At 35.2% G+C, this 21,344-nt stretch overlaps 1 protein-coding gene across 5 annotated transcripts in view; it reads left to right on the forward strand.

The window, feature by feature from the left end:
- PPP1R12A (protein phosphatase 1 regulatory subunit 12A) overlaps window positions 1–21,344 on the forward strand; it is a 191,109-nt gene that overhangs the window by 135,698 nt on the left and 34,067 nt on the right. For 2 of the 5 annotated variants that reach the window (XM_069094795.1, XM_069094799.1), the window contains 8 exons: window positions 1,444–1,563; window positions 2,800–2,967; window positions 3,409–3,585; window positions 8,450–8,540; window positions 11,077–11,277; window positions 11,418–11,589; window positions 16,448–16,572; window positions 18,535–18,600. In XM_069094795.1, coding sequence (XP_068950896.1) covers window positions 1,444–1,563; window positions 2,800–2,967; window positions 3,409–3,585; window positions 8,450–8,540; window positions 11,077–11,277; window positions 11,418–11,589; window positions 16,448–16,572; window positions 18,535–18,600 — 1,120 coding nt within the window. The remainder of the gene's footprint in view (window positions 1–1,443; window positions 1,564–2,799; window positions 2,968–3,408; window positions 3,586–8,449; window positions 8,541–11,076; window positions 11,278–11,417; window positions 11,590–16,447; window positions 16,573–18,534; window positions 18,601–21,344) is intronic. The other 3 variants (XM_069094796.1, XM_069094800.1, XM_069094798.1) reach the window with 2 other exon arrangements.

Raw genomic sequence — 21,344 nt, forward strand, 5'->3', positions numbered from 1 at the left:
TGATAAATTTTTTATTACAGTTACTAACCTTTAAAAGTCCATGTAAACCATTGCTATGGAGTAGTAGGTATACATAAAATATGAAATGTGATCACTTGTGAATAATTCAAAGCCTTTCCCACATTTATGATTTTTGCTGTCCACCTTCTACTCACCATGGTGCTATCATATTATACCCTCCATCAGCCTCTGCCCAATAATACAACATTTTGGAAATTTTTTACAATTTATTAAAGCTTGTACTGCTTTCAAAATCAGTCACAGAAGAATGGTTTGCTACCGTACCTCTGCTTTTAAACCATTAAAACATTAATAGTCAGCTTTTTTCTTCAAATATTTAAATGTAGTGTAACAATTTCTATATTTTAATAGGATTTTCTGTCAACCTAAGTCAGATACTGAGATTTTATAACATTACCACTAAATTAGCACCAGTATTTATTAGTACTTAAGTGATTTGTAGGTGCTACCATTAAATTCTTAAAGTGTATATACCTTGTTTGTTTCTGTTAGGAAGTTTTAACATTAGCTAATGCTAACATGGCTAAGATATTATTCTTAACATATGTCCTAACACTTCCATAAAGGACATGAATGGGAGGTTAAATGTATTTTATTGGGGATCAGGTTCCTTGAGGTTCTACAGATCTTGCCTTCCTTGTATGTCACTTTCCTGTTTTCTTCATGTCATCCTCCAAAAGCACAGTGTCTTACATATGGTACCAGTTTCTCAGTACATGCTAGTGAAGGGTAGATAGATAAATCCATGGAATATGTACAATGTCCTAAATAAATATACCATTACATAGAATGTAGGGTCCTGTGTATTATCTCTAACTCCCCCTCATACATTGGTCTAGTTATACATTTGCACATTCTCACTTGCATAACATTATTTCTTCTAGTTTTGCATTTTCTCAAGTCTGGTATTCAGGAAAATAATTAAAATTTTCGGTTAATAAAAGGCTATTTTAACCAGCATTCTGCCCACTAGAAGTGTCTATTAACTGGAACTTCTGCATTTTTACTATGTAAAGTATTGGTGAAATATTCATTATTAATAATTAAGAAGCTCTACCATTTGAAATACCTTTTGCATAATAATTGTGTCTTTAATGATAAAGCTCCACTTACAGTCTGCTGAAGCAGAATATATAGCGCCTCAGAATGCAGTGTGCCCTGTATGTAGCCAAGGCCCTGCCCTGTTTGTCTTGTTCACTGCCTCAGAACAGCTCTGTTTGAATAAGTAGTTACTCTTATGTCCATAATTTAATTTTGATATGTTCATTATTATTCATCCTTGATTTTTTTTTCATGGTAGGTATAAAACTTGAGAATGTCAGTTGATCAGATGATAAATTTTTTGCAATGTTTACATTTTAGTGCAGAGCATCTTGACATTTTTCTTGTCTGCCACAAAACTGAAGTGTGATCTTTTCACAGAGATTCCTCAAGCTTACGAACAAGTGGTTCGTATACAAGAAGAAAATGGGAAGAAGATAGCAAGAAGAATAGCTCAATTAATGAAGGATTATCCTCACTTGGCCCACCATATCATAAAAGGTAATATTGTTATTAAAAAACCTTACTGTGTATATTTAGAAGTAATGGAGGTAGTTTATACTTTATTGAACAAGAGACATTTATTTGGAGTGTTAGGAATTAAGTAGTTCCCCTCAAAAAAGATTCTTTCATTATGGGAAACTTAGCTTTATATTTTTAGCCTTCTGGCTGTGATTGATAAATATTTGTTCACAGCAATGGCTCCATCATTTATGTTTCATTAAATTTGCCATACCATAGAAAATGTATTCAGTTTTAAACAGGTGGAACTGGAACTGTTCATATGATTGATTGAAATAGCTGAATGAGAATGATACCCACCTAAATGATCCCCAGTAGATAATCTAAAATTTTACTTAGTATGAAAACTTAAGTCTGCAACAACTTTGAGGTCAGTATCCTAAGTGTAGGATATTGATCGTTCTAGTAGCATTCATATCGGCCTGAGGAAAGAAAATATTAAGCAACATTTAGGAAAATATATGAATACAAATATAATAATATGAATTCTTTACCTATCAGCAGTCTTGGAGTACTCCATTTCCTTTCATACGCTTGCTTCCTTTCTCCTGTGAAAGGTGACAGGAAAAATTTATAAAGATTTTAAAGCTTTACAAGAAGTCATTTTGTGTTTCATTTTTTTTCATCTAGATACTAGTTTATATAAAATGCAAAACTATGAACTGCTTCAGTTTTCAGTTTTTATTTCAGTGAGCCCAGTGTATGAGTGACATTTTTGGGTTTTAGTTTCACTGGTCTACTTTAATTGAAACTATTTACATTTGTGGACTAGAATAAGTGCAGTCGTTCTTTTTAGAGGTCCCCAGGGTGCCTAGGATTCTGTGTCTATTTGAAGGGCCCATTAAGGGTTTCCGAAACGATTTTCTTCAGATCTTCACAATGACTGATTCTGACTAGGTTCCCTTAGGCTATTCCACACCTGAGTGCTCTACTTAGGCCCACTGTACTATGGACCTAAGAACTGGGACATTTTAAGAAGTATGCCAGATAAGCAAACTAATTTAAGTTTGGTTCTTGTTCATAAAATGTTGTGTTCTCAAATTAGCAAGCCATTCTATACTCTGGCAAGTAGTGGGTGAAGCTATGGTGGTGTATGGAACCAGTAATTAAGTGTTTCTGATGATTTCAAGCCTCACCAATTTGTGTAACATGTAGACGGTGGCTTTAGTGTATACATTCAGACACATTCTATATAGATATGACTCTCTCCTTCAGTTGTTCCTTTGGTAGAAGACAAGATGATTTGGTTAATTCTAGTGTTCCAAGTACCACATCAGCACCAACAGTTACCTCTGCATCTGGGCTCCAGAAAAGCCTGCTTTCTGGCACCAGCACTACCACAAAGGTTGCAACCAGCTCCTCTCCGGCAGGCACACAAAGCAGGTCAGTACACAGTTGTGTTTTGTGTTCAGGTCTACTATGTGCTTTTGTATGTGCATGCATTTTTGTTTAGTAGGTACTGGGACTCTGGATTTTTTCATTTACCCCATTAAACTTATTTGGCTACTTCACAGACAGAAAAAATATTATTGTACAAAAAGTTAGGTACATCAGCTGTAAAGTAGCAATTATGCATGTCTCTGTGAAGAAAAAAAATAAAATATTAAATTTAGTCATTATTAACTACTTTTTCATTAAAATCTTAAATGTGAATTTATTCTGATTACTCCTAATGAGCTTCATTGTTCATAACTGAGAGTTTTCTCACTTTGTGTTTTTAAAAAATCCATCCCTGGAGTTACATGTTATCGGCTGTTTAGCAAGTGCTTTCGGTGTTTAGCTGTTTCCTTTTTTCTTTTTGTGTTGCTGCTTATAATGTTATAGTACCTCACATCGTTTGTGGGCTGAGGATAGTGCTGAAAAAGACAAGGACAGTGTTCCCACGGCAGTGACCATTCCTGTTGCACCAACTGTTGTAAACGCTGCCGCTTCTACCACAGCCTTGACTACAACTACTGCTGGCACTGTGTCCTCAACATCAGAGGTCAGGGAGAGACGCAGGTGTGTAAAAGGACCCAATATTTGGGAGAGCATACCCAGGGATAGGTGGTTTGGGGGTGAGGGTGGGAAGGGGTGGCTTGGTTTTTTGTTTTTAAATTTTTTCTAGTTGACCATCTTTCCATTAGTATAAATGAAGTAATACATGTCATTTCTCTAGAAACTGTAATAGATACAAATATCAACCCATTAGGATCTAATTAGTTCTTGTCATTTGGAGACAAAGAAATAGCACCATTCACTAGGAAAATCGCTGAAAATAGGAGTCATGCCCAGCTTCTCATCTTGGCTCTGGTCTTTTCTAACTGGTTCTTAAGGCAAGTCAGGCCTGTTATAAAGGAGGTTACTACAGTGATGCTTGCTGTTCTTGACTAATGCCTCTAAGATTCCCCACACTGAGATTTTACAGTTCATTCATTCTTTCACACAACTTCACTGAGACTTGGTTTCTCTCTTCCCTACGTCTGCTTTATTTAACCTATGAACAACAGCCAATATAGCTAAAACTACTATACACAATTGTAATGTGGTATCATTATTACTCTTATTTTTAATTTTAATAATCATTTTTCTTAGATGGTTTCAGGCTGTTTTTATTTGTGAGCAAAAGATTTTTTTTTTGAGGGAGGAAGGCAGGGTAATTGGGGTTAAGTGACTCGCCCGAGGTCTAAGTATTAAGTGTCTGGGTTTGGATTTGAACTCGGGTCCTACTGACTCCAGTGCCATTGCTCTATTCACTGTGCCACCTAGCTGCCCCCAAAAGATTTTTTTTTTAATGAATTATCTAGCTCTATAATTCTTTAGTTCAAGTCTTTTTTTCTTTGAGTAAAAAAACTAAGGTATACAGAAATTCTGAAAGAAACCCAAGCAGTACAGCAGCTTAAGGATTCTGGAAATTTTAAAACTATTAACAGCAATAATATGTCAATAAAATGTATGATATCATTGATAGAAGTATTCTCTTCAACTATAGTTCTCAACATCTTACTATTTAATTCCATGAGTTGCTGTAACCATAAATTAGTTCATCTCCTGTTAACCAGTTTTGTTGAGAGACATGCTTATGCATGCACCACATTATTATAGCCTTTAAGAACACAGGCATGGTTACTTTCATACCAAGTGTATTGAGTGCAAGAGAACTCTTCTTAGTGGACAACTATTACTAAGTATTTGGCATTTCAGTGTATGCTACCATTTGCCAAAATTAGTTTCTTTATTCTTCATTATTTTTCCCTGTTGATAAGAAAAAAAGGATTTTTAAAAGAAAAATTCATTTTAAAATCGCTTTTATAAATAAGACCATGTTTGTATAGGCCAATATTTCATTTTACGTGAGCATTCATACCTGCATTTATATGTCCATATTATACTAAAGAGTTTCCCCTTCTTCCCATTCCTAAATGTATTTGACAGTACTATTCCCTTGCCTTAACCTCTTCTCCCTTCCCCAATTCCCATCAAGCTGCAACAGTATAACAATGTAGAGTTTGGGGCTTGGTGAGAGTCAAGAAGACCTCTCCGTTCCATTCCCAGCCTCGACATCTACTAGCTATGTGACTACTTTGTCAGTAGGTCACCTAACCTCTGTATGTCTCAGGCAACTTCCTAGCACTTAAAGTTACAGGCTAGAAAGAATATGCTTTGGTGGAAGGAATTCGTCTTAGCTGAGGAAGGCAACACTCCCCCATGTATTAGTGCATATATTTTTACATAGAGGTATAGAGCTGGAACAGATTTTAGAAATCATCTAATCACTTATCTTACAGATGAGAACATGAGAAAAACTAAGACATATGGAGGTTAGCTAACTTGTCTAAGGCCATGGAGTTTAATTAATGCCAGAGCCTGGATAGAGAACCCTGGGTGTCTACTCTAGGGCTCTTTAAAGGGCAAATTCAGAGAAATATAACCAAAACCTTATTTTCTACCTTTTGGTCTTATATATTAATTAAAGGGAGATAATTTGCATTTTACCTTTTTAAAATATCAGGAAACTTGACTAAATTTTTAGAAGAACAAAATTTGTTGTTGAAATTAGACTTCCAAAACCCGGGTCTCAACCCTAAGCCTAATTTTAAAGGTGTCAGTTATTAATACTGCAACTTAAAGACTTCTCTTCTTTTAGTATCCAGATTTATATTTGCCCAGGAACAGTTAGAACTATTTTTTAAAGTCTCCCTTAATGGTATTTGCTGAAGTTGTTTTAATGTCATTTAGTTTTGCCAATACAAAACAAATCTTGAAGTGTCAAAAATGTTTTTGTTTCCATTATAGAAATTTGTGGCTTACTTCGTTTTAATAATGTCTGCAGTAATTTTAATGCTTATGTTTTGTTCCATGTGAAATAGTTTGCTATTTTTAATAATTGTTATCTGTTATCTTTTGCTTGTCTTTTAATTAAATCACAATATTATTCACCCACTTAAAAAAAAAAAACTTTCATTGAACTTAGACTTTTTTTACACAAAAGTAGTTTTTAAAGGCTTGGCCTTAATGCCAGAACAAGGAAATTCAAAAAGATTTCTTACTGTAACTTTCACTAATGTGTTTAGGTTTTGTATATGTGTTGTTTGAGGTCACCAGATTCATATAAGGTTGAGAATCACACTGTTCATGAGTTCCTTTACCTTTATTCCATAGTGGTCCAAGATTTAGGGTGGAAAAAGACTGAGGTAGGTAGATAGCAAAGACAGGTAAATAAATTAATATTATATTTGAAATTAATTCCTTTGCTAAATACAAAGTATTCTTTAAAAAGAAAAGTCATAGTGTGCTAAGCATATTAAGGCTAGTGACAGTTGTAAGGATTAAAGCCATGAAATTACTCACATAATTACTATGCATTCTCTTTGTGATAGTCTTTCAGTAAAACCCAATAGTAGTAATAGGGTACAAAAAGGCTATAATTTTCTAGAGTCTTTATTGCAATGGTTCTCTCTGATGAACCTGAACCGGTGATGGAAGTAGCAGAATTCTGCCATTCTCGTTATTTATAGTGTCCCTGAGTTTTGTCATGGGATTTTTTTATCCTTGCTTTCATTAAGGGCCAGACAAGAAGCTCAGAAGAGCCACTTGTAGTCCTGGAACTTGAACCCTTCTATCAGATTAGCTCAAGAATTTGTAGTTTGTCTCCTATTCCCAACTCTTATACCATTGAGGTGCAGGGCCTAAAATAACCAGTGGAAGAGGCTGGGGGTTGGGAAGATGGGGTGTAGAAGGGAGGCACTAGGCAGGTCAAGGAAGCCACATTATTTTAAATTATTAAACACATTAATTTGTCGAAAAAGAACCAGACTTAATTCTGATATGTGGAATATGCCTAATTTAAAGAATTGATCTACTCATTAGAACTCAGCATGTTTGTGTTTTTTTCATTTGACACAGTGCTTCAAATGAAAATTTATTTTTTGTTATTTAAATTATACCTATTATAGACAAACTATTTTTAAAAATAAAAATAAATTCTATTGAATTTAGACTCAAAATATGAATTTTTGAAGGAGATAAGATTTTTAGGTATTTTCATACATTTATTTAAAACTATATATTTGTACTGAGGAAAAAGTTTTCATGACACAGTAAATGGTATGTATACACAAGTATAAGTCATAAATTATATTCATAGTTGAGTGTTGTCATGGAAATGTTTAAAATTTCCCCTAAAACAATGATCATTTATAATGGAAACTTTGAATTTCCATCTTTCTTTAATTAAACATCTCATTTTAACCAATTTTTGTTCAAAGTAAAGACATATTAGATGATGATGAGTAATATAATTTTGGAAGAAGCATTGTGTTAGGATGTAATTTTAAGGAAAAATATACTCTTTAATGCATCTAAAATTTCACCTACTAAATACAGTAAGCATAGATTAAATATGGAATAATGTTTAGTTTTATAAACTTAGGAATTTAAAAAAAAGTCCATAGCAGTCAATTATCTTATTAAACACTTCCCAGTTACATTTTACTCTGGTTTAGGTAGCATTAATACAGTACATTTGACACTTAATAGAGTTCAGTGCTTATTCAACTGAAAATTGCTAAAAATTTATTCAAATGATGGCCCTTAAGCACCACAGGATTCTTAAATCATGGTGACTGAATGGAGGTGGATGGTATGGGAAGATGTGCTCTCTACTTACAGTGGCAGAAAACTATTATCTTAGTAACTAGGAAATAACGAGGAACATTTACTATGTAAACATTTTTTTCATTTTTTTAATGTCACCTTCATTTGTGAATGTATCCCTTTCCCCTGTCCCACCTAGTGAACCATCCCTTATAAAGATAAAATTAAGATGATGGTGTGCAGGGTAGGGAGTAGTTCAGTAAAACTAATGAACACATTGCCTAACTGACAATATACACAGTGTTCCACACGCATTGTCCCTCACTTCTTCAAAGAAAAAAGGAGGCTTTCCTTTTCTCATGAGCTCCCACTTACTGAGCTTTCTCACCGAGTCAGATTTTAGTTTATGGAATGTTTTTCTCTTCACCAGAACCAGAGTCTTCCTCAGAATTTTAGAGGGAAGGAATTATTAAGCAAGGAAAACCTAAGAGAGTATAATTGACTAGAGATTTGGTTCTGATGTGGAACTGAATTCTAACTTTCAGAATGGTCATCTGTAACATAAAAACTGACAGGCTTTAGCTTTCACATTCGAAAAAAAACGTGTTTTTAAAATCAATGATATAAATTGGCACCATATTTTGTTATTTTGTAGTATATACAACAGATTTCTGAGGAATTTTCTCAGCAACGTTTTTTAATGAACAAGTAAACATTTCCCACTCAGTAACATTCCCGTTTCCTTTAACATGTTATATATCTGACTAACGATTTCTATTTTCCATTGTAGGTCATACCTCACTCCAGTTAGGGACGAAGAGTCTGAATCCCAAAGAAAAGCGAGATCAAGGCAAGCAAGGCAGTCTCGAAGATCAACCCAGGTATGCTGACACACCGAGCACCCAGGAGCAGGGAGTAGGTGATACGTACAAACACACTTACGTAAAGCACCTCTATTTCACTGAAGTGGAGAAGTCTGGTATTTAAAGCATTGTCTGCCTATTGGAAACCACAGCTTAGCCTTAGGGGATTCCCTGGGGTGCTGAGAAATTGTGACCTGCCAGGGTCACCTAGCTAGCATATGTCAGGTGAAATGGCAGCCTCATTCCAAGGCTATCCTTACTAGATCCACAGCACCGTCCTACCTCTGACATTGAGCTTAAAAATATAAAGCAAAAGAAAAGATATTTATTTATTTTGAACTCTTCATTTGACTTCAATTTCATTGGTGCAAATATGTAAGCATAATGAATAGACATCTGGAGCTCAGATCATAAAGGCCTGACTTCAGTTCCTTCTCTTTGTGACTATGATCAAATCACTTAATCTTTCCTAGTTTCAGTTTCTTAATTTGTAAATTGAAGGGATCATCAGTTTTGACTTCAGAGGATTAATGTGAGGCTCAAATGAATTAAAAGTCTAGAAGAGATTTTAAAGGCCTAAAGGAGATATATGTGTTATCAGTCTATCGGTTATCAGATATATGTGTTATCAGTTATCAGAACTAAACAGTTCTTAAGTGCCCACTATGTGCCAGATACTATATACTAAGTGCTGGGGATAAAATATCAAAAAAGATAAGTCACTGTCCTCAAATTCACAATCTAATCAGGGAAGAACATGAAAGGAAGCTAAAAAGGCAGGCAGCTTGGGGAGTGGAGAAGGAGAAGGTAAGGTCCCCCACATGGGACATGGTGGAGATATCCCAGAGTGAAGCAGCCAAGCGAGAAGTGAGGCAGTATCTGAGCTTAGCTCTTTTCTTAAATGGAAGTTTGGAGTCATCATCATAAGACTGCTTTATCCTCAGAATTCTTACATATAAAAATTTGACATAAATGGAAAAAATTAAAGGCTAATACGTACTAGTATTAGAGTGATTGTTGACATCAACCTATCAAAATGCTTCTTTTTTTCAGACACATTCCTGTTACTGAGATTGAATTAAAAGTAGGTCTTGTTTTCTGAGTCAAATATCAAGAACCTGTGATGCAGGTGCCATACACAAGCCACTAGAATGTAAACTTCTTGAGAGTAGGAATTGTGTCCTCTGGGGAGAGTATCTGGTATGTAGGTACTTCAGAAAGACTTGTTGGTCTTTCGGTTCTGTACGGGTCAGTCATTACCTCTACCGGTCCCTCCCCGACACTAGTGTTCATCACCTGCAGGGAGAATCATTCCCTACCCTTGTTCCTAGGGTTGTGGATGGGCTGTGAGCAATTTTCCTGGAATGCTAAAAGGAAAGGGTCAGGAACTCGGCATGCTACTTTGTGAGGTTTGCCTGCCTCTGTATTTTAGAAGATATTTAGATATACATTAATCAGGAGCACTTAACTGGAGTTGAAAACTGCCATATGAATCAGTAATAAGTATGGCAGATGTAGGGCCTTGTAGAATTTTTCCATCTAGACAATTTTTAGAGTGTAAAATGAGACTATCAATAATGAATTAATAAAACATTTCTAACAATGACTTCCTTGCAAAGAGTTGACTATCCATATGATATTGTGAAAGGAATAATCAAAGGAACTGTTTTCATTATCATTAATTTGAAAGATAATTCACTTTAAAAACACTTCTCTTTCAGAAGACCTCATTACCCATTTATTTTTAGAGAACATCTTGGTCCGAGGCTGAGGAGAGAAAAGGAGGAATTTGTGTGTCCTTACTATATTGTCATGGCCAAGGTTTTTTTTTATTTTAAACATTTTTAAATAAATTTGCCATTGTAATAGCCATATTCTTCCACCGATTATTTTTTCCTTTCCTGATGTTGGACTGAAGTCCACTTTTTTTTTTTATCACACATATGACCCTTCCCAATCTGACACAGCCTGCCATTCTATCTCTCTTCACCTGTAAGAACCTTGTGCTGCAGTCACGTCAGACTCCCTCCAAATGCATGAACATACCTTAAATGCATACCTACATATTGACCACAGACTCATTTTCCTTTCAAAAACATTCAGTCTTAGAAGGATGCAGCCTATATTCAGAAATGAACCAAAATAGAACCGTGTTTCATTCTTAGTTTTTTGTTTTTATCTTTGTTTTGTAAATGTGTATATGCCATTTTTCCTGAACTAGGTTATGTATTTTTTCAGGACCGGTACCATGTTTTACTTGTATCCCTCGGTGCCTCACCAGCTCTTTTGCACGCAGTAGTGCTAAGTATTTGATTGGTTCGTTGAATGAAGGAATGATTGGGAAGATAAACTTTTTCTCAATTTCAAAGCCTGTTTTAAATGGACTGTACTTTTGTTTCTTTTTTAATCCATGCACACTACCATCCCATTAGTTACTTTATCCTGGGCATCTGCTTCTGAGAGCATATATACACACTTGTATATCTGAGAAGTGACTTTTGTTCATGGAGTGGAAGGTACATATTACAACTTAGTTTGCGTTTTTTGCCCACAGGGAGTGACATTGACTGATCTTCAGGAAGCTGAGAAAACTATAGGAAGAAGTCGATCTACTCGAACTAGAGAACAAGAAAGTGAAGAAAAAGAGAAAGAAGAAAAAGAAAAACAAGACAAAGAAAAGCAAGAAGACAAAAAGGAGTCAGACACTTCCAAAGAAGATGAATATAAACAGAAATATTCTAGGACATATGATGAGGTAATGAGTAATTTTTCTTGAAATAAAGGCTTTAATCAGGGACTTCGAATGATTTTTATAATAACACTGAAATGATTAGCTTTCTTTAAAGTGAAATATAATGATTGCTTATATATTTTTTAAAATTTTCTATTCAATAGCCCTATCAGCGTTATAGACCAGTGTCAACCTCAAGTTCAAGTACTCCATCATCCTCTTCACTTTCCACCATCAGCAGTTCTCTCTATACTTCAAGTCAGTTAAACAGGCCAAATAGTCTTATAGGTATAACATCTGCTTATTCCAGAGGTTTAACGAAAGATAATGAAAGAGGTAAGAATGCATTGCCTTACTTGGATTTTTTTTTTGTCGGATAGCTCATTACTCTCTTCTTGGGAAAATACTACAAAATGGATTCACATTACTTTTTTAAATAAATAGTACTACTGGTCAGAGAATACTACCTTTTTGACCTATATGTACAAAAATATTTGTAGCAGCTCTTTTGTGGTGGCAAAGAATTCAAAATTAAGGGGATGCCCATCAATTGGGAAATGGCTGAAAAAATTGTACTATGTCATTGTAATGGAATACTATTGTGCTGTAAGAAATGATGAGCAGAATGCTCTCAGAAAAACCATGAAAGACTTACATGAGCTGATGCAGAGTGAAAAGTACTGTGTACAAAGTAGTAGCGATACCGTAAGATGATCAGCTGTGAGTGGCTTAGCTGTTCTCAGCAAAACAGTGACCCAGGACTGAACAATTTATGATGAAAAATGCTGTCTATCCCCAGAGAAAGAACTGATGGTGTCTTAATAGAGATTGAAGCATACTTTTTTTAGTTCATTTTTCTTGAGGTTTTTTTTTTTGGGGGGGGGACGTCCTATGTTTTCTTTCACAACATGACTAATGGAAATGTTTTGCATGACTACACATATAACATATAAAATTACTTGTCTTCTCAATGAGGTGAGATGGGAAGGGAGGAATGGAGAGAATTTGGAAGTCACAATTTTCAAAAGAAATGTTAGGGGCAGCTAAGTGGCTCAGTGAATAGAGCACCAGCCCTGGAGTCAGGAGACCCTGAGTCAAAATACTAAATTAAAACAAAAGAAGACCACCTTTTCTGTAGACTTTTGAAAGTGAAGAGGGAACAAGTGCATATAGTCTTAGAAGGACCACAAAGATCATCTATTCTAACTTGTCCCTGAATTATACATTCTTTCTATAGTGTCTCATAAGGGTATTCAGCCAGCCTTAGGTTTCAGCCTTCTGGTGAAAAGAAACTTGATAGTCCACTTGTTCTGCTACCTTCATGCTCTTTTTTAAATTTTGAGTTCCAAATTCTCTTCCTCTTTTCAGCCACTCCCCACCCACTGAGAAGGCAGACAACATGATACCAGTTATACATGTGAAATCATGCAAAATATTTCCATATTAGCCATATCACATACAAGAAAGAAAAATAAAGTTTAAAAAAATCATACTTCACTTTTTACCTGAGTTCATCCATTCTCTCTCTGTAGAGGTAGATAGTATTTCTCATTAAGAGTTCTTTGGAATTAGAGTATGTTATTGTGGTGATCAAGATTGCTAAGTCTTTCACACTTGATTTTCTTTACAATGTTGTTGTTACTCTATGCATATTCTCTTGGTTATTTTCACTCTACTTTGTGTAAGTTCATATAAATCATCCCAAATTTTGCTGAAAATCATTTATTATAGCAATGTAGTATTCTATCACATTCATACCATAACTTATTAAGCAATTCCTTAATCTATGGGTCTCCTCTCAGTTTCTAGGTCTTTACCAGAACAAAAAGATCTCTAAATATTTTTGCACATATCGATCCTTTTCCTTTTATCTCTTTGAGGTATAGATCTAGTAGCTGGTCAAAGCTGTTTTCTCACATCCCTTCCAACATTTGTCAATTTCCTTTTCAGTCATGGTAGCCAGTCTGATGGATGTGAGGTGGTACCTTGAAGTTGTTTTAATTTGCATTTTTCTAATTATTAGTGATTTAGAGCATTTTTTCATATCACTGTTCATAACTTTGATTTCTTCCTTTGAAAACTATTCTGACCATTTATCAATTGAGGAATGTCTCTTATTCTTATAAACCTGACTCAGATCCCTATATATTAGAGAAATGAGTCTTTATCAGAGAATCTTGCTGCAAAATTTTTTTCCCCCACTTTCCTGCTTTTCTTGTAATTTTGGCTGCATTGGTCTTGTCTATGTAAAAACTTTTAAGTGATCAGAATTTTCAGGTTTTCCTTCCATGAACCTGTTTATCTCTTGTTGGGTCATCTCAATCCATAGCTTTGATAGATAATTTTTTCCATTTTGTATATGTAACACTTTATGTCTAAATCATGAACCCATTTGAGCTTTTTTTTTGATATACAGTGTGAGATACTGGTCTGTGTCCAGTTTCTGCCAGACTGTTTTCTAGGTTTCCCAACAGTTTTTGTTAGACATTTTTTTTACTGCAACAGCTATGGTCTTTGGGTTTATCAAACACTAGGTTAACCCCCTTCCCTCCTACTTCTTGGTTGAGTAAAATGAATTGCTTTACCCATATATACGTATGTATGTGTGTATATGTGTATATATGTATGTATGTTGTTTCCTTGAACCCAGTTCAGAAGACAATGAGGTTTAATTGTTTCCCACTCCCATTCTCTCCTCCATTATATAAACTTTCTTGGTGCCCCATTTATTTGAGATAATTTTCCCCATTTCTCTGTCTTCCCCCCACTCTCAGGACATTCTTTCTTACTCTTACATTATTCTTTTTGAGATCATACTACATAATAGACTTACACTCTTGCCCTCTGTTCCTTTTGTTCCTCTTGTGACTCTAGTGATGACAGAATTCTGAGGTGTATGTCATGATATGTATGTATGTATGATCTTCCCATAGAAGAATGTAAACAGTTTAACCTTGTTTAGTCTTACTATTTCTTACTCCCTTTTGCCTTTTTATCATCATTTGAATGTCAGATTTTCTGTTCAGCTCTGGTCTTTTCATCAGAAATGTTTGAAAGTTCACTATTTCATTAATGTCCATTCCCCCCCCATTATACTATACTCAGTTTTGTTGGGTAGGTATCCTTGGTTGTAATCTTTCCTTTGCCTTCTGGAATATCATATGCCAAGCCCTTTCTTTATTGTGGTATCTGCTACGTCTTGTGTAATTCTAATTGTGGCTCCATGATATTTGAATTCTTTCTTTCTGGCTTCTTGTAGTATTTTCTCCCTGACCTTGGAGTTATGGATTTTGGCTCTAATATTCCTGGGAGGTTTTTTTGTTTGTTGATTTGTTTGTTTTTTGTGGGTGAGGGGAGGGCAGGAGGGTGGTAGAGGGGATTTCTTTCAAGGGACTGGTAGATTCTTTCAGTTTCTCTTTGGCCCTCTGGATTTATCTCATGTGAGTAATTTTCCTTCATAATTTATTGAACTATGATCTCTAGACTCTTTTCTTTTGCTCATGACTTTCAGATCATCTAATGATACTTAAAACTAGTTCTCCCTATCTTTTTTTTCCAGATGAGTTGTTTTTCCTATGAGATATGTATTGTTCCTTGATGTCTTATGCAGTTATTAGCTTCCTCTTGACAATTTCTAATTTTTAAGGTGTTATTTTATTTGGTGACATTTTGTACACTTTTAACATTTGATCAATTCTGATTTTTAAGGAGTTATTTTGTTCAGCATTTTTTGTGCCTTTCACCAAGTTAATTTTTTTTCATAATTTCTTACATTGTTCTCATTTCTTTTCTCAGTTTTTCTACTACTGCTCTGATTTTATTTTTAAAATCTTTTTTCTCCCTTTTAAAAAAATCTCTTTTTAGCTCTTCTAGGAAATTTTGTTAGGCTTGTGTCCAATCTGCTTTTTTTTTTTTTCTTTGAGGCTTTGCTTGTAGATGTTTTCAAGTCTAGTATTCTTCCGTGTCTGTGTCTTGAACTTCCTTGTTACCATAGTAGCCTTTTATGGTCAGGTTCTTTATTTGTTCATTTTTCTAGCCTACTTTTTTACTTTGGATTTTATGTCAGTATTGAGGTCTGCCTACCTTTTGAGGTGGTGGGGGAAGAATAATGGGCCCAAGCTTCTGTCTTTTATGTATTTCTGCTGCTTTCATAGTTCATTTTGGGGACCTATAATTTTTCTGTACTTTCAAATGTGGGAAGAAGTCTGTTCACTATCCTACTTATCTGTACTCTTCAAATTCCTTACCCAGTTTGGATCTCTTAAGCTTGTATGACTTTCTGTAGATGTTGCTGGACTCCATCACAGTGAGCCCACTCAGATAGGCTTGTGGGTTCACAGTGACTAAGCTGCTAATTTTCCCCTGGTTTTGGTCTCCTGCCCTGGTTTATTCCTCTGCTGGCTTATGTGAGGGACTAAAGATTATGGCTAATTCCTCCCTCTGCTCTTAGCTTCAGAGCCATACAGCTTTGTTTCTAGAACATGTTCCTTGGTCCTTCCTCACCACCCTGGAACTGTGACCAGGAACTGAGTAATGAGCAGCAGAGCTGCCAGATGGTACCTGTTCCTGCTTCCAGTGCTAGTATAGTAAACAGTCCCTTGGGGTCTCTTTCAAACTTGGTGTTTAGTCCCCTTCGCATCTCTGAGCACTGGGCTAACATGTACTGTACTTCTGGCCAGCCTTCACCCCAATATCCATAGACCTCTCTGTCATCTTTCTAATCTACCTGGGCTGAAAAAATTACTCATTTTGATTTTTTTTTCTTGGCTTTCCCCACTGAGAATTCATTTTGGTGCATTTTTATAGTTTGTTGTAGAAGAGTTTGTGGAGGAACTAGAACAAAGTGTCTAGGTCTCACTCCAATATCTTGGTTATGCCACTGTTCTATTTCTTTGATATTGTATATTTTTTTCCGGCAAACAAAAGGTATTTCTAAGTTCTTAAGTAATATTCTCAGTAATTTAAATGAGAACTTACTCTTTCTGAAAGCTGACAGGCCATATTGATAGTTTTGAGAATGAAAGCTTACTTAAAGGTGATATTTAGCTATGGTAATCCTGCTAGTCTCTAACTAGAGATGTTTCCACATCTGGGATTAATTGCACTCTCGTAATATATACATGTCCTCTTTATTACTGTCATGATAGGAAGAAAGAAATACATTCTGATCACCATATTCGTCACTTATCTTTAGCAGATGGTGAAAAAAAAGAGGAAGAAAAAGAAGGAGAAGATAAATCACAAACAAAATCAATAAGAGAACGACGACGACCAAGAGAAAAACGAAGATCTACTGGAGTTTCCTTCTGGACACAAGATGTAAGTGAAGAAGCTGCTGAAACGACTCCTTTCAAGTACTTTAAATGTTGTTAATTGTATAGATTAAGTCAGTAACTTCATAAAATGCTAGGTTTCAAGACTTCTTTAAATGTTAAGACCACATCTTACTCATCTTGACCCTGCAATGTATAGCAGTGCCTTACACATGGGTGATCACTAGTATTTTTGTACTTGAAGTAGCTAAAAGGATTTGTCAGAATATACTTTTGAACCAGCTCTGTAATTTTTATCCTTAAGTTGTTTAAAAAAAACCCATCACACTCCTTTGTACAAAAATAATTGCCTTCCATCTCGGCCTTTTGGTAGTACCTAGAAGCCAGGATTTATATCCCACTTTTTGTTTGAATAAGAAACTAAAACATTAATGCCTCCAAACTAGCCCATTTGGGTTTTCTTGGACATAAGCACTTGTATCTCTCATTTATTTTGGAGATTCTTAAAAGGAAGATCTCATAAGCCAAATGGGTATTACAAAGAAAATCTCTGTGACAGTAATTCAAACACTAGTGTATGGTCCACAAAACATTGCTTTTTTTGTTCTCCTCATTAAAAATTTTCTACAACAACTGATCCTATAAAAGTAATTTATTATTCAGTCGCTATTAGTATATTTGATATGTTCTTTTGCCCTAGATAAGAGCTACAAAATGGTGATGTTAAATCAAAATATTCTCTCTGACCCAGGCATTTGACAAAAAGACAAATAGCATCTATGCACTATTATTCTTTTTTTTGTTTGTTTGTTTGTTTGGTTTTTGTTTGGAGGGCAATTGGAGTTAAGTGACTTGCCCAAGATCACATGGCTAGTTTTTGTCTTAAGTGTCTGAGGTCGGATTTGAACTCAGGTCCTCCTGAATCCAGGGCCAATACTCTATTCACTGCGCCACCTAGCTGCCCCTATGCACTATTATTCTTAAATCCAAACTTTGAAGGCCCTAAGTATTTTGGCATTTTTATGGACGCACAGCTATTTAGTTTTCTTTTTCATTAATAATATTAAGGCAGCTGTTTTCTTTCTCCAAAGCATTTCATTTCCTTTATGCAGATATTTATTTAGCAACTTAATAAATGTGTAGGACAGAAAACCCCAATTTCAGAGGCCATATTCTTAGTTATAATGGGTTTGAAAATTGATAAAACCTTCTTCTGCTAATGGATAAGTTAAAACCTCATCTGTAAGATTCTTTTCAATTCCAAATCTCTGTTGTCTTAATAAATATTTTGCTTTCATCATTACTCTTCATCAGCCTTCTAATCAAACTCCTAAACCTATGTGGCACAGTGAAGGAGGAAGAAACCAGTTAAGAGACTGGGGGGGGGGGGGAGTACAGACACCTGTATCCTCTCAGTTGTTTCCCCCTGCTGATTTCCCTAATCCATTCAGCTCATTGTGCATCAGTTGAGACCCAGAGGGATTCTAAGACTTGCCCAGAGTTTCACTGTTAGAGCAAAGCAAAACTTTCCTTACCATTCTTCCTCATTGAAATTCATGGAATTCCAAAGGATTTTAAGAGTTTTCTACTCCAGCCTGTGTCTGAAGCATAAATACCCTCAGTTATATACTGACAAGAAGCTATTCAGCCTCTTATTGAACAGCCAAAGGCTATGGTGCTTGACTACTGAATTATAGGATTATTTCACTACCAAATTATAGTAGGTTTATAGACCTTCCCTCCTTTGCTTGTCTCCTCTTTCTCTCCACACTTGTCATTAACCATTATTGAAATTTATTCCAGCTGTTTTGCTATATAACTGTTCTTCCTTTCCCCCTAGACTTCTAGTCCGTATTACAAACTCTTTATGATGCTACAGAGTAGAAAAGAATTCCTGTTTTAAAGTTGTCCACTTCAAGTTAGAATTTTCACAGATAAGATTTGAAATGAGACTTTTAAAATTCTTTAATGCCAGCTATTGATAGTTTTTAAATACAATCTGTTTCAGAGTGATGAAAATGAACAGGAGCAGCAGTCTGATTCTGAAGAGGGACCAAATAGAAAAGACAGTCAGGTAAGTTTCATCATTCAGACGTCTTTTTGGAGAGAAATGGTGTGCTAATAGAACTTTTTCATTGCAGTTAAATTTAATAATATGAACTCATTAAATTCTGTCTTGAATCGTGACTTTGTATTTTCTTCTCAGCAGGATTTTTTTTTTTAAAAGGAGGGTGGCATGTTCTTAAAGAAAAGTCAAGTTTCACAAAGGATTGAAAACTTTCATAGTATCTTCCTCTCTTGTTTCTCTTTACATTCTGAGTTTAAAATGCATTCTAAAGATAGAGTTAGATAATGCAACTTTGTTATCCAACTGTTTTTATGAAACTTTATCTTTTATTTAGAATAAATTGTTAAAGTCAATAAATTTTGAGGTGACATTTAGAGTTAAGAGGCAGTGTGTGATGTAGGGGATAGAGAGCTGGCCACAAAGTCAGGAAGATATGGGTTCAAATTCTTCCTCTATTGTGTGTCTCTGTCTTAATCTCCTCATGTCTTGGCAATTCTTGGAGGGGGGAAGGCTGGGCAGTTGGGGTTAAGTGACTTGCCCAAGGTCACATGGCTAGTAAGTGTTAAGTAAGGCTGAATTGGAACTCAGATTCTCCTAATTCCAGGGCTGGTGCTCTATTCACTGCACCACCTAGCTGCCCCTTGTCTTCACAAATCTTAAAGACTAGTAATTCTCTTGGACTTCTCCACCAATTAGATCATAGTTTCAGACTCTCTCTCCTTGTTCCTCCCAGAAAAAAAATTAGAATTAATAAAGACATCATTGCATTATTAGTAATGAGTTTTTACAGAAAGACTTAAGATGTTACTATCAGCCTTTAACTTAAAAATAAGCTAAATTTAAAGTCACAAAATGCCTATTAATTATGCCCTGGTAAGGGCATAAGGTAAGGTAAATACATTTACCTTATCTACAGTATTAAACTCTAATTTTTTCAGCTCTCTTCCTGTTCTTTCTAATGAGACAGCACATTTGGGAGTTGTTTTATTCTTTGAGAACTCTTGGGCAACTGCTTGGATGGTCATTTGACCTTGACCAAAACCTATCTTACAGGCGTCAGCTGGTTCCTTAAAGCAGCAATTTGTGAAAATGTTGTTCCCCCCTGAAGTGTAAGCATATCTCTGCAACACTGCTTTCAGCTTCTTAGGTATCCCTATAGAAAATGAGAAAACAAACAAACCAAAAAAAGATTCTTTTATTAGCCATTTGTCCAGTCTCAGATTTTAGGAAAAGATTTTGTTGTTGTTGTTTTGACCTGTTAGTAAGCAGCCAGAGAATACCATTTTCCTGGGAACACAAACTAAATATTACAGTGTAGTTGAGGTGTTTTTAAGAGATACAAACATTTTATTTTTTAAAAGGATTTATTTTTCAACAGCTCTGTAATGTAGACATTGCAAATATTATTAACCAGATGGAAAATTGAAACTCACATAGGTGAGCCAGTTGATGGAGACCCATATAGTTTCCAGTTGTTTGTTACTACAAAAAGACTTGCTGTAAATATTTTTGTACATATTGCTCTTCTCTCACTCTCTCCTCTTTGGGATATGGTCCTCATAATGATTTTTTCTGAGTCAGATGGTATAGTTACTACTACTCTTATAGCTTATTAACTTTGGGGGCGTAGTTTCAAACTGCTATTCAAAATGCCTGGACCAATTCACACCCCTACCATGTGAGTTAATATGTCTGTTTTCCACAAGCCCTCCAATTTTTTCCTTTTTTATTTTTTTTGGCCAGTCTGATGAGTGTAAGGCAACAAGCAGAGGTGCCCTAATTTGCATTTAAACTATTTTTTTATAAGGCTATATAAATAGATTGGATTTCTTCCTTTGAGAACTGCTTATATATATCTTTCAACCATTTGTCAGTTCTTTTATAAATTTTGAATTACTTTCTTGTATTTCTTGGGAATGAAATTCTAAACAAATTTTCTACAAAAATGTTTCCCAGATAACTTTTTCTTCTAATCTAAGCTGCATTGGGTTTGTTCATGCAAAAACCTTCTTTTTTCTTCTGTAATCCTTTCTAACCCCTGCTTGGTCATGAACTCTTCCCGTCTCTATAGATCTAAACCTAATCCCAGCAAGCAACTGTCTTGTTTTCCCAACAGTTCTTGTCAGGTAGAGTCTTTACCCCAGTAGTTGAGGCCTTTGGTTTTATTAGATACTAGTCTAGTAGATTCGTTTGCTTTCTATATTGTGTACCTAAGTTTTCCACTCATTGACTGTATTTTTTAACCAGCATCAAATTGTTTTGATAACTACTGCTTTATAGATTTTCCTGTACATTTAAAGAATTCCAGTGACCTTTTATTTTCCTTTAAGTATAACTAATCCTTCTTTGGCACCCTCTTCTTCCCTGATGAATTAAAAATGTTAGAGAGGAAATATTTGTTAACTCCTGTAACAAATAAACATAGTCAGGCAAAATGGTTTCACACAATGGCCTTGTCCAAAAATCAATGTCACTTTCTACACCTTGAGTCTGTCACCTCTCTGAGGTGGATGGTGTGATTCATCATAGATCCTATGGTTGGTCATTGCATTAATTTTAAGTTCATATTAGTTCTTGACAGAGAAAAGATGGATTAGGGGCACCAAATGAAACCTACATCTTTTGGCATGGAAATTACATTGATCTGCTTTGCGTGACTATGCTAACTTGATATATGGCTGAAGTTTTTGTTTTTAATTTTGTATGAGAAAAAAAGTGGGATTGTGATAGCAGTGAAAAAAGGCATGAGT

Source organism: Petaurus breviceps, unplaced genomic scaffold (genome assembly GCF_028583685.1).
Source record: "Petaurus breviceps papuanus isolate PSGF00001 unplaced genomic scaffold, PetGlider_PUasm1.0 221, whole genome shotgun sequence".
Lineage (NCBI taxonomy): Eukaryota > Metazoa > Chordata > Mammalia > Diprotodontia > Petauridae > Petaurus > Petaurus breviceps.